The 12,114-nt window shown below is 41.7% G+C and overlaps 2 protein-coding genes across 6 annotated transcripts in view; both read right to left on the bottom strand.

The window, feature by feature from the left end:
* LOC143523065 (uncharacterized) overlaps positions 1–11,374 on the bottom strand; it is a 109,817-nt gene extending 98,443 nt beyond the window's left edge. The window contains exons 1-4 of the mRNA XM_077017212.1: positions 10,982–11,374; positions 10,246–10,653; positions 9,344–9,787; positions 5,565–6,011 (exon numbers count right to left, since the gene is read on the bottom strand). Coding sequence (XP_076873327.1) covers positions 5,565–6,011; positions 9,344–9,787; positions 10,246–10,529 — 1,175 coding nt within the window. The 5' untranslated portion in view covers positions 10,530–10,653; positions 10,982–11,374. The remainder of the gene's footprint in view (positions 1–5,564; positions 6,012–9,343; positions 9,788–10,245; positions 10,654–10,981) is intronic.
* Positions 11,307–12,114, bottom strand: part of LOC143523103 (nucleotide-binding oligomerization domain-containing protein 1-like) — a 31,345-nt gene continuing 30,537 nt past the window's right edge. For all 5 annotated transcript variants that reach the window (XM_077017282.1, XM_077017299.1, XM_077017291.1 and 2 more), the window contains one exon: positions 11,307–11,428. In XM_077017282.1, coding sequence (XP_076873397.1) covers positions 11,380–11,428 — 49 coding nt within the window. In that variant the 3' untranslated portion in view covers positions 11,307–11,379. The remainder of the gene's footprint in view (positions 11,429–12,114) is intronic.

Here is a 12,114-nt window from a genome sequence, read left to right as displayed (position 1 = left end):
AACACCCGAGAAACTTGTCTATGACACATGGAATGCTCTTCCTGACAATTATAGGAATGTAAACACAAATGCATTTGGGGTATTATCCATCTTTGGATCAACATACCTATGCAAATAGATATTTTCAAACACGAACTACATCAAATCAAAATATTGCACCCGCCTCACAGATGAGAGCTTGCAGTCCTGCATCAAGATTAAAGTTACATCTTACACGCCCGATGTTGAGAAGCTGACCGGTGATGTCCAAAAAACAGAAGTCACATTAAACGGGTTGCGGTATTATTTTTATAAATGGAGTCTGCATTTTATTGCACTTGAAAAAATGACATCAAAAATCGGATTTATTTATTGAATTTCTTTAATTTCATCCAATCAATGAAACATAATTCATTAATATTGTAATTAAACTTGAGGAGGCATCCTACAACAGAGCAGTCATGTGGTGCGTCGTTCTCTACAGAATACACTGCAGGGAGAATAAACATTTAATCATGAATGCTCATTATGTATTTGTAGCTAACTTAGTCATCTTAAAACATACAGCATGTGTTGCCTGTTGCGGCTCCGGGTATATTTGTTTTTTCGGTCCAATATGGCTCTTTCAACATTTTGGGTTGCCGACCCCTGTGCTAGCCCATTCCACTCACCCCCCCCCCCCCAACACTACTGATAGCCCACTCCACTCACCCCCCACTATTGATAGACCAGTATCCCCCCACTACAGTTAGACCACTCACCTCCCTCATTACTGATAGACCACTCCACTCACCCCCCTACTGATAACACTCAACTCACCCCCCCACTACTGATAGACCACTCCACTCACCCCCACTACTGATGGACAACTCCACTCAACCCCCCCCTCACTACTGATAGACCACTCCACTCACCCCCCCCCCCACTGATAACACTCAATTCACCCCCCCAACTACTGCTAGCCCACTCCACTCACCCCCCCACTACTGATAGAAAACTCCACTCAACCCCCCATCACAACTGATAGAACACTGTTCAGCAGCTTAGTGAAACTCTCTCCTGTAGCTGCATCACACTCTGCTGCTGTCCCCCCCACACCCCACCTCCTTGTGAGTTCTATCCTCTATGTTCAGGATCTTCTATGAGTCTGTGGTGGTGAGTTCTATCCTCTATGTTCAGGATCTTCTATGGGTCTGTGGTGGTGAGTTCTATCCTCTATGTTCAGGATCTTCTATGACTCTGTGGTGGTGAGTTCTATCCTCTATGTTCAGGATCTTCTATGAGTCTGTGGTGGCGAGTTCTATCCTCTATGTTCAGGATCTTCTGTTAGTCTGTGGTGGTGAGTTCTATCCTCTATGTTCAGGATCTTCTGTGAGTCTGTGGTGGTGAGTTCTATCCTCTATGTTCAGGATCTTCTATAAGTCTGTGGTGGCGAGTTCTATCCTCTATGTTCAGGATCTTGTATGAGTCTGTGATGGTGAGTTTTATCCTCTATGTTCAGGAACTTCTATGAGTCTGTGGTGGTGAGTTCTATCCTCTATGTTCAGGATCTTCTATGAGTCTGTGGTGGTGAGTTCTATCCTCTATGTTCAGAATCTTCTGTTAGTCTGTGGTGGTGAGTTCTATCCTCTATGTTCAGGAACTTCTATGAGTCTGTGGTGGTGAGTTCTATCCTCTATGTTCAGGATCTTCTACGAGTCTGTGGTGGTGAGCTCTATCCTCTATGTTCAGGATCTTCTACGAGTCTGTGGTGGTGAGCTCTATCCTCTATGTTCAGGATCTTCTAAGAGTCTGTGGTGGTGAATTCTATCCTCTATGTTCAGGATCTTCTATGAGTCTGTGGTGGTGAGTTCTATCCTCTATGTTTAGAAACTTCTATGAGTCTGTGGTGGTGAGTTCTATTCTCTATGTTCAGGATCTTCTATGAGTCTGTGGTGGTGAGTTCTATTCTCTATGTTCAGGATCTTCTATGAGTCTGTGGTAATGAGTTCTATCCTCTATGTTCAGGATCTTCCATGAGTCTGTGGTGGTGAGCTCTATCCTCCATGTTCAGGATCTTCTGTGAGTCTGTGGTGGTGAGTTCTATCCTCTATGTTCAGAAACTTCTACGAGTCTGTGGTGGTGAGCTCTATCCTCTATGTTCAGGATCTTCTACGAGTCTGTGGTGATGAGTTCTATCCTCTATGTTCAGGATCTTCTATGAGTCTGTGGTGGTGAGCTCTATCCTCCATGTTCAGGATCTTCTGTGAGTCTGTGGTGGTGAGTTCTATCCTCTATGTTCAGAAACTTCTATGAGTCTGTGGTGGTGAGGTCTATCCTCTATGTTCAGGATCTTCTATGAGTCTGTGGTGGTGAGTTCTATTTTGTATGTTCAGGATCTTCTATGAGTCTGTGGTGATGAGTTCTATCTTCTATGTTCAGGATCTTCTATGAGTTTGTGGTGGTGAGCTCTATCCTCTATGTTCAGGATCTTCTATGACTCTGTGGTGGTGAGGTCTATCCTCTATGTTCAGGATCTTCTGTGAGTCTGTGGTGGTGAGTTCTATCCTCTATGTTCAGGATCTTCTGTGAGTCTGTGGTGGTGAGTTCTATCCTCTATGTTCAGGATCTTCTGTGAGTCTGTGGTGGTGAGTTCTATCCTCTATGTTCAGAAACTTCTATGAGTCTGTGGTGGTGAGGTCTATCCTCTATGTTCAGGATCTTCTATGAGTCTGTGGTGGTGAGTTCTATTCTCTATGTTCAGGATCTTCTATGAGTCTGTGGTGGTGAGTTCTATTCTCTATGTTCAGGATCTTCTATGAGTCTGTGGTGATGAGTTCTATCCTCTATGTTCAGGATCTTCTATGAGTCTGTGGTGGTGAGTTCTATCCTCTATGTTCAGAAACTTCTATGAGTCTGTGGTGGTGAGGTCTATCCTCTATGTTCAGGATCTTCTATGAGTCTGTGGTGGTGAGTTCTATTCTCTATGTTCAGGATCTTCTATGAGTCTGTGGTGATGAGTTCTATCTTCTATGTTTAGGATCTTCTATGAGTCTGTGGTGGTGAGCTCTATCCTCTATGTTCAGGATCTTCTATGAGTCTGTGGTGGTGAGCTCTATCCTCTATGTTCAGGATCTTCTATGACTCTGTGGTGGTGAGTTCTATCCTCTATGTTCAGGATCTTCTGTGAGTCTGTGGTGGTGAGTTCTATCCTCTATGTTCAGGATCTTCTGTGAGTCTGTGGTGGTGAGTTCTATCCTCTATGTTCAGGATCTTCTGTGAGTCTGTGGTGGTGAGTTCTATCCTCTATGTTCAGGATCTTCTATGAGTCTGTGGTGGCGAGTTCTATCCTCTATGTTCAGGATCTTGTATGAGTCTGTGATGGTGAGTTCTATCCTCTATGTTCAGGATCTTCTGTGAGTCTGTGGTGGTGAGTTCTATCCTCTATGTCCAGGATCTTCTGTTAGTCTGTGGTGGTGAGTTCTATCCTCTATGTTCAGGATCTTCTATGAGTCTGTGGTGGTGAGTTCTATCCTCTATGTTCAGGAACTTCTATGAGTCTGTGGTGGTGAGTTCTATCCTGTATGTTCAGGATCTTCTTTGAGTCTGTGGTGGTGAATTCTATCCTCTATGTTCAGGATCTTCTATCAGTCTGTGGTGGTTGTGACGATGCGCGCAGAGTGACAGACAAGGCACAGAGTCCAACGGTTCGCACAAACATCACTTTATTTACACAAATAGCGTAGACAGCGCACATTGAACACTTAAACATTAAGTGAGGCGAGACTCAAACAAAGACGAGCACGGGACACTGCGCGAACGCACATTAAATAGACAAACCACATAAGCCCCAAGTGATGACGAGACGAGCCACAGGTGAGACTGACGAACACGCTCGGACACAACCACACCCATGAAGATCCACAGACGTAAACGTCTAGACGTAGACGACATAAACACACACCCAAAGGGGAGGGGTCAGGGGCTGTACCATGACAGTGGTGAGTTCTATCCTCTATGTTCAGGATCTTCTGTGAGTCTGTGGTGGTGAGTTAAATCCTCTATGTTCAGGATCTTCTATGAGTCTGTGGTGGTGAGCTCTATCCTCTATGTTCAGGATTTTCTACGAGTCTGTGGCGGTGAGTTCTATCCTCTATGTTCAGGATCTTCTTTGAGTCTGTGGTAGTGAGTTCTATCCTCTATGTTCAGGATCTTCTGTGGTGGTGAGTTCTGTCCTCTATGTTCAGGATCTTCTGTGAGTCTGATGGAAGTGTCAGAGAGGAGGAAACTGTCTAAGCTGCAGGACATTATGGACAATGTTTCCCACCCTCTCTACAACTCACTGGTGCTGAGACACAGAAGCACATTAAGTGCAAGACTCATTCAACCACAATGCACCAGAGTGCCAGAGGAGGTAATTTCTACCTATGTATGAAGATCATGGTGCAGTCATGTCCTGGTGGTTAGGGAACCGTTCCTGCAAACAAAGGGTTGTGGGTTTGATTCCCAGGCCCTAGGCCATGAATAAAGTGCCCTTGAGCAAGGCACTTAACCCCAACTGCTCCCCTTGCAACAATCTAGTTCTTGTATTTCTCTGCATGTTTACATTCATAATAGTGATTCAAATTGTAATTCTTCAACACAGCTATATGTTCTCTGCAAACTAAGCACACAACTTTACAGTTTTTCTTCAGTAAATGAATATTCAGAAGTCCATTCCTTGTTAAAAACTGCATTCTGTATCAATCATTCTTTTTTAGGTAGCGGACATATAGAGCTAAGAGCTCATTTTTTTAAAGCGGTCCAACATATTCACTGACACATTTCGAGTGATGGTGCATGAGTGAACCGACTAGACAGACACAAATGTAAAAACAAAACAGCTGCCTTCAAAATAAAAGCAGTAAAGTTTAATTTCATGCAATAATCACAGTGTAATAGGTGTTATAGTCACACAGTTACTTTTGACTTATAATTTATCAGTGATCTCAGACACGCCGATCAGAGAGAGTCAGATGTGGCAATGTCCATATCTGCTATATACGGTACACTCCATATTCATAATCACAGCCACTGCTACTTTACTGTATTTTAAAGAACTTCAGTGCAATCATCTTTTTATTCGAGAGTATTTAAATAAGTGTTCCTTCTTTTACATCTTGGCATCTCCTCCCTCACTCACGACGTGGACGTATCGTAACAGAGTTCAGGCAACACGCTTCATGGAAAGTTACACTAACAAACATCTAAGCATGCAAAATATGTATTGTACACATTTTTGTGATTCAATTTACATGTCAACAAACACATCCATTGTCCTGGACAGCTGTATATTTTTGTACAGAGCTACAAAAGGCCAACTACAGGTATAACCAACAAAGCTATATTTGTTAAATCCTGTAGGAATGTGTAAGCCTGATCATTGCTCAAATTCATACAAACTACAAAATAAGATTTCATTCACACATCTAACCTTCACCATCTGCTGATCACTCACAGTGACACTCACAAAAACAAAGACAGTGGCCTAAATTTCAACCTTGAAGGGGAAAAAAAACTCCTTTTAAACATTACACATGTAATACATGTAAAAGCTTCTCACTCACCTGAGCTGGGAGATGTAGGGCAGACACTGAAGGAAACTCCTCACTTCACTCTCTTCATCTGACCAGCCACACAACTTTACTGGTTTCTTCACTGTTTGGAGTTTCAGCACTTCTAGGAAGAGGGAGGTCTTTCTCTTTGAGAGGTCTATGTTCCAGACTGCTGGAGCTGACTGGTAAACTGGCTGTAATGCTGGAAGGACACTCCTGCCTGTTTGAGTCTCATAGTCCTTCACACATGAGTACAGATCCAGCAGGAAATCACAAATACCATTCTTGACATCATCATCTTCTACAGGGAAGGTTGTGTAGCTGCACACAGATGTCAGCAGCTTAGTGAAACTCTCTCCTGTAGCTGCATCACACTCTGCTGTTGAAACAATCAGCTTCAGCAGAAACTCCACTGCAGATCTTCTCTGTTCTTTATTATAAAGAACATCATAATCAAACCTGTTGGAATAGAGAGTTCACAGAAAACAAATAAAAAATAGATACAATTTGTGCAAATCAACAGACATAACAGATTAATTTGTACAGTTTGCTGTAAACAGACCATTTCCAGTACAGTAACACCACCACTAGTCTAAACGCTGGTTCATGTCTCCTCTAAAGCACACAGACCTGCCTGCATGTGTTTGTGGGTAATGAGAGACGCAGCATAACAGACCAAAGAAACCTTGAGTGTAACACAAGAAATTCACCACAACCATATAGAATTTCACTTGATTATGACCCCAATAATATAACATGTCACTGTATCTCCTCTTTCACACACACACTAGTAATGATGTCTCAGTCTGTGTGTGTGTGTGTGTGTGTGTGTGTGTGTGTGGACCTGTGTGTGCAGCCTGGTAAACTTAACCTCTAGACAGGCTAGTCCACAGTCCTGATTTGTTTAGTGAAGCTGTGACCTCCAGACTCATCTACCTCCTGCTAGCCCATTCCACTCACCCCCCTTCACTACTGATAACACACTCCACTCAACCCCCACTATTGATAGACCAGTAACCCCCCCACTACTGACAGACCAAGCCACTCACCCCCCACTACTGATAGACAACTTTACTCAACCCCCTCGTCTCTACTGATAGACCACTCCTTGTGAGTTCTATCCTCTATGTTCAGGATCTTCTATGAGTCTGTGGTGGTGAGTTCTATCCTCTATGTTCAGGATCTTCTATGAGTCTGTGGTGGTAAGATCTGTCCTCTATGTTCAGGATCTTCTATGAGTCTGACGGAAGTGTTAGAGAGGAGGACACTGTCTAAGCTGCAGGCCATTATGGACAATGTCTCCCACCCACTCTACAACACACTGGTGGTGAGACACAGATGCACATTCAGTCCAAGACTCATTCAACCACAATGCACCAGAGTGCCACAGGAGGTCATTTCTACCTATGTATGAAGATCATGGTGCAGTCATGGTCTGGTGGTTAGCGAACCATTCTTGCAACCGAAGGATTGTGGGTTTGATTCCCAGGCTCTAGGCCATGAATAAAGTACCCTTGAGCAAGGCACTTAACCCCAACTGCTATCCTTGCATAGGGCTAGAGTACCACAGCCCCCTAGTGCTGACTAGTGTGCACTTTGTAATTTGCTCTAAATAAGAATGTCTGCTAAAGGCCCTAAAATGTAAAGATCTGTAACTGGGCTGTATCATCACAGCTCCACATATATAGATCAGTAACTGTATCACCACTCTCCACATATATAGATCAGTAACTGGGCTGTATCACCACAGCTCCACATATATAGATCAGTAACTGGGCTGTATCATCACAGCTCCACATATATAGATCAGTAACTGGGCTGTATCACCACAACTCCACATATATAGATCAGTAACTGTATCACCACTCTACACATATATAGATCAGTAACTGGGCTGTATCACCACTCTCCACATATATAGATCAGTAACTGGGCTGTATCACCACTCTACACATATACAGTTCAGTAACTGGGCTGTATCACCACTCTCCACATATATAGATCAGTAACTGTATCACCACTCTCCACATATATAGATCAGTAACTGGGCTGCATAGTCACAGCTTCATCCAGAGCCAAGACAAAAAAGTAAATACTGCTTTGTTTTGCAGCTGAATGTCCAAATTCCCCTCAATCTGTTTTGTTGAGGTTCACCTGAAGAGGGGCACATGTGCAAACACTTCCCTTTTCTCAGGACAAATTAACACTGCAAAGGCCATTCCCAAATGGAAAAACTGCCATCAGAGCAGGTCTTACTGTTTCTTGCAGTGTTGTGATATCACACAGCTGGTCCTGACTGCTGCATCCCTGGATGAGTGCAGCTCTGTAAAAATTCCTTAACACCTTTGCAGTTTAACCAATCTTCAGATGCCCGTGTTGGTTCTGTATCAGTCTAGTTCTTGTATTTCTCTGTGTCTTTACTCTCGTAATAGTGATTCAAATTGTAATTCTTCAACACAGCTAAATGTTCTCTGCAAACTAAGCACACACTTTTACAGTTTTTCTTCAGTAAATGAATATTCAGAAGTCCATTCCTTGTTAAAAACTGCATTCTGTATCAATCATTCTTTTTTAGTTAGCTAACATATAGAGCAGAGGTCACCAACAGGCGGACCGCGGTCCGGATCCGGACCCGAACGCAGTCCTGTCCGAACCCAATCTCATTCCTGATTAACTGGATACGGACCCAAATGCCATCCCATCCGGACCCAGAATAAATAGTTTAAAATATTTTTTAACTTTGACGGGAGAATTAATTTTAAACCGGAACATGTATTTCAGGGCTATTGAAAAGAGACTCTGTCACGAGTGTTAGGTTAGCCCCCCCCTTCTCAACAACTTACCTTCGCCATCACCCCCGCCCCCCCGGACCACAGGTCAGAGCTATCTGCCAAATTTGGGCCGCGGAAAAATATAGTTAATTACCCCTGATATAGAGCTAAGAACTCATTTTTTAAAAAGCTGTCCAACACATTCACTGACACATTTTGAGTGATGGTGCATGAGTGAACTGACTAGACAGACACAAATGTAAAAACAAAACAGCTGCCTTCAAAATAATAAAAGCAGTGAAGATTAATTTCATGCAATAATCACAGTGTAATAGGCGTTATAGTCACACAGTTACTTTTGACTTCTAATTTATCAGCGATCTCACATGTGCCAGTCAGAGAGAGTCAGAGAGCCGGATGTGGCAATGCCCATGTCTGCTATATACGGTACACTCCATATTCATAATCAAAGCCACTGCTACTTTACTGTATTTTAAAGAATTTCAGTTAGTGTATATATTGCAAATATCTTATTATTGGAGAGTATTTAAATAAGTGTTCTTTCTTTTACATCTTGGCATCTCCTCCCTCGCTCACGACGTGGACGTATCGTAACAGAGTTCAGGCAACACGCTTCATGGAGAGTTACACTAACAAACTGCTAAGCATGCAAAATATGTACTGTACACATTTTTGTGATTCAATTTACATGTCAACAAACACATCCATTGTCCTGGACAGCTGTATATTTTTGTACAGAGCTACAAAAGGCCAACTACAGGTATAACCAACAAAGCTATATTTGTTAAATCCTGTAGGAACGTGTAAGCTTGATCATTGCTCAAATTCATACCAACTACAAATCAAGATTTCATTCACACATCTAATCTTCATCATCTGCTGATCACTCACAGTGACACTCACAAAAACAAAGACAGTGGCCTAAATTTCAACCTTGAAGGGAAAAAAAACTCCTTTTAAACATTACACATGTAATACATATAAAAGCTTCTCACTCACCTGAGCTGGGAGATGTAGGGCAGACACTGAAGGAATCTCCTCACTTCACTCTCTTCATCTGACCAGCCTCTCAGCTCTACTGGTTTCTTCACTGTTTGGAGTTTCAGCACTTCTAGGAAGAGGGAGGTCTTTCTCTTTGAGAGGTCTATGTTCCAGACTGCAGGAACTGACTGGTAAACTGGCTGTAATGCTGGAAGGACACTCCTGCCTGTTTGAGTCTCATAGTCCTTCACACGTGAGTACAGATCCAGCAGGAAATCACAAATATCAATCTTGACATCATCTTTTACAGGGAAGTTTGTGTAGCTGCACACAGATGTCAGCAGCTTAGTGAAACTCTCTCCTGTAGCTGCATCACACTCTGCTGCTGTAACAATCAGCTTCAGCAGAAACTCCACTGCAGATCTTCTCTGTTCTTTATTCTTAAGAACATCATACTCAAACCTGTTGGAATACAGTCACACAAAATAAAATAAGCAGAAATACAAAGTAATAACAGGGACACTGAAATGACATAATTTGGTCAGATAGTTGATGTCTATTACAGTGTCTACACCCTCTATTACTTTTCTTTGCTTCTGTGTTGTTTTTCTCTATGTGTTTGTGGACTAGGACAGACAGAACAAAAACTCCTACAAAGTAAACACACCACATTGTCATCATGTTTTACAGGTCTGAGCACTGATCACATTCAGAACAGATGACAAAGCAGCATTTCATTAATTTACAGTCAGCAAACACTCTCATCTGAATAACTTATAATAACAATTTACAGTGAGTGTAGTGTGAGGAGTCAAGGGGGAATCAACCACTACACTAAACTCTACACTAAATAAAGACGACCCAACTCACAACCTTTAATGAAAAACTCAATATAAACATTACACCTGCTTCACACTCACCTGAGCTGGGAGATGTAGGGCAGACACTGAAGGAAACTCCTCACTTCACTCTCTTCATCTGACCAGCCACACAACTTTACTGGTTTCTTCACTGTGTGGAGTTTCAGCACTTCTAGGAAGAGGGAGGTCTTTCTCTCTGAGAGGTCTATGTTCCAGACTGCAGGAGCTGACTGGTAAACTGGCTGTAATGCTGGAAGGACACTCCTGCCTGTTTGAGTCTCATAGTCCTTCACACGTGAATACAGATCCAGCAGGAAATCTTCTTTATCTTCTGTATGTGACATCAGTTCCTCTATAGTTCTCTTAACAGTGTCTCTCTGATGAACAGCTGCTTGCAGACTCAGGTTTAGCAGAAATAATCGTTTTTTATTCTTGTAGGATTCTGTTTGATTATGTAGTGAAAGAAACCTACAAACACAATAATTAACCCATTTATTTCTGTTCAATAAATTTCAAGATGGCTTTATAGATTGAGTATCCTCTATAATATTCTTCAAGCATTAAAAGGCATTAAAGTTTAAAGACTGACAAACAGCAAAGATGTCATAAAATTGTCATTCAGCAGAACACAGGATATAATAAATTGTGATATTAGAACAGACTCACTTTAATTACAAAGATATATAGTTCACAGAAATGTAACTAGTGTAAGAGTGAAAATGTGCAAACCAACAGAAGTTCAATTAATATAAGACTTACAGAACACATGTAGTATTTATAAAAGCTTCTCACTCACCTGAGCTGAGAGATGTAGGGTAGACACTGAAGGAAACTCCTCACTTCACTCTCTTCATCTGACCAGCCTCTCAGCTCTACTGGTTTCTTCACTGTTTGGAGTTTCAGCACTTCTAGGAAGAGGGAGGTCTTTCTCTCTGAGAGGTCTATGATCCAGACTGCAGGAGCTGACTGGTAAACTGGCTGTAATGCTGGAAGGACACTCCTGCCTGTTTGAGTCTCATAGTCCTTCACACGTGAGTACAGATCCAGCAGGAAATCACACTGAGAAGATTTATTGGACACATTATCTCCAAAAGGGAAGGTTGTGTAGCTGCACACAGATGTCAGCAGCTTAGTGAAACTCTCTCCTGTAGCTGCATCACACTCTGCTGCTGTAACAATCAGCTTCAGCAGAAACTAGATGGCAGATATTTTATTTTCTTCATAAAATCCAGTCCACAAAACTCTGTTGCAAGAGGATGGAAATGAACTGAATTAAATTGAATCAAATAAATATCACATGGAATTACTTTTAATGTTAACACCACTTTAACACAGGTGTACGGGAGAGGGAAAAACTTTGGTGTATAGTCCCTCACAGTAAATACACAACATACACAATAAACACAGCATAAATACACATTAACACACCCATATCCAAAAGGGCAAGATATGAATATACAAGATGTACAAACATGCACATTTACATTTAATATAGGAACTTATGTTTGCATTTGAAGATACAGAGGTGATAGAATATTTATATTCTAAGACATACAAGGGTTCAGTTCTCCTTGCACCAAAAAAAATCACAATTAACAAACTTCCAGGTATTAACTATTTCTAAGTTTACGATTCACTCTTGTCCAACTACAATTACTGTTATATATTGCTACAATATATAGCTGTATTATGATATGAACTTATTTTCAGAAATGAGCATTTCACACATTTTGCTTAAAAATATCTCTTCCATACTAAACTAAGAAACAACATCTTAAACAACTGAAACTTATAGCTGTGCCCTGAGTCATCATCTTCCTCACACCTTCATCATTTGGATTTACACCATTATATATCCATTTCCAGTCTATTGATGGCCAGTGTCCTAGAATGAAACGGTAGATCAACTCTAACAAGTTCTGTACTAAC

The sequence above is a fragment of the Brachyhypopomus gauderio genome, chromosome 1, assembly GCF_052324685.1.
Source record: "Brachyhypopomus gauderio isolate BG-103 chromosome 1, BGAUD_0.2, whole genome shotgun sequence".
Lineage (NCBI taxonomy): Eukaryota > Metazoa > Chordata > Actinopteri > Gymnotiformes > Hypopomidae > Brachyhypopomus > Brachyhypopomus gauderio.
The sequence above is the reverse complement of the archived record's forward strand: the minus strand, read 5'-3'. Positions and strand labels throughout refer to the sequence as shown.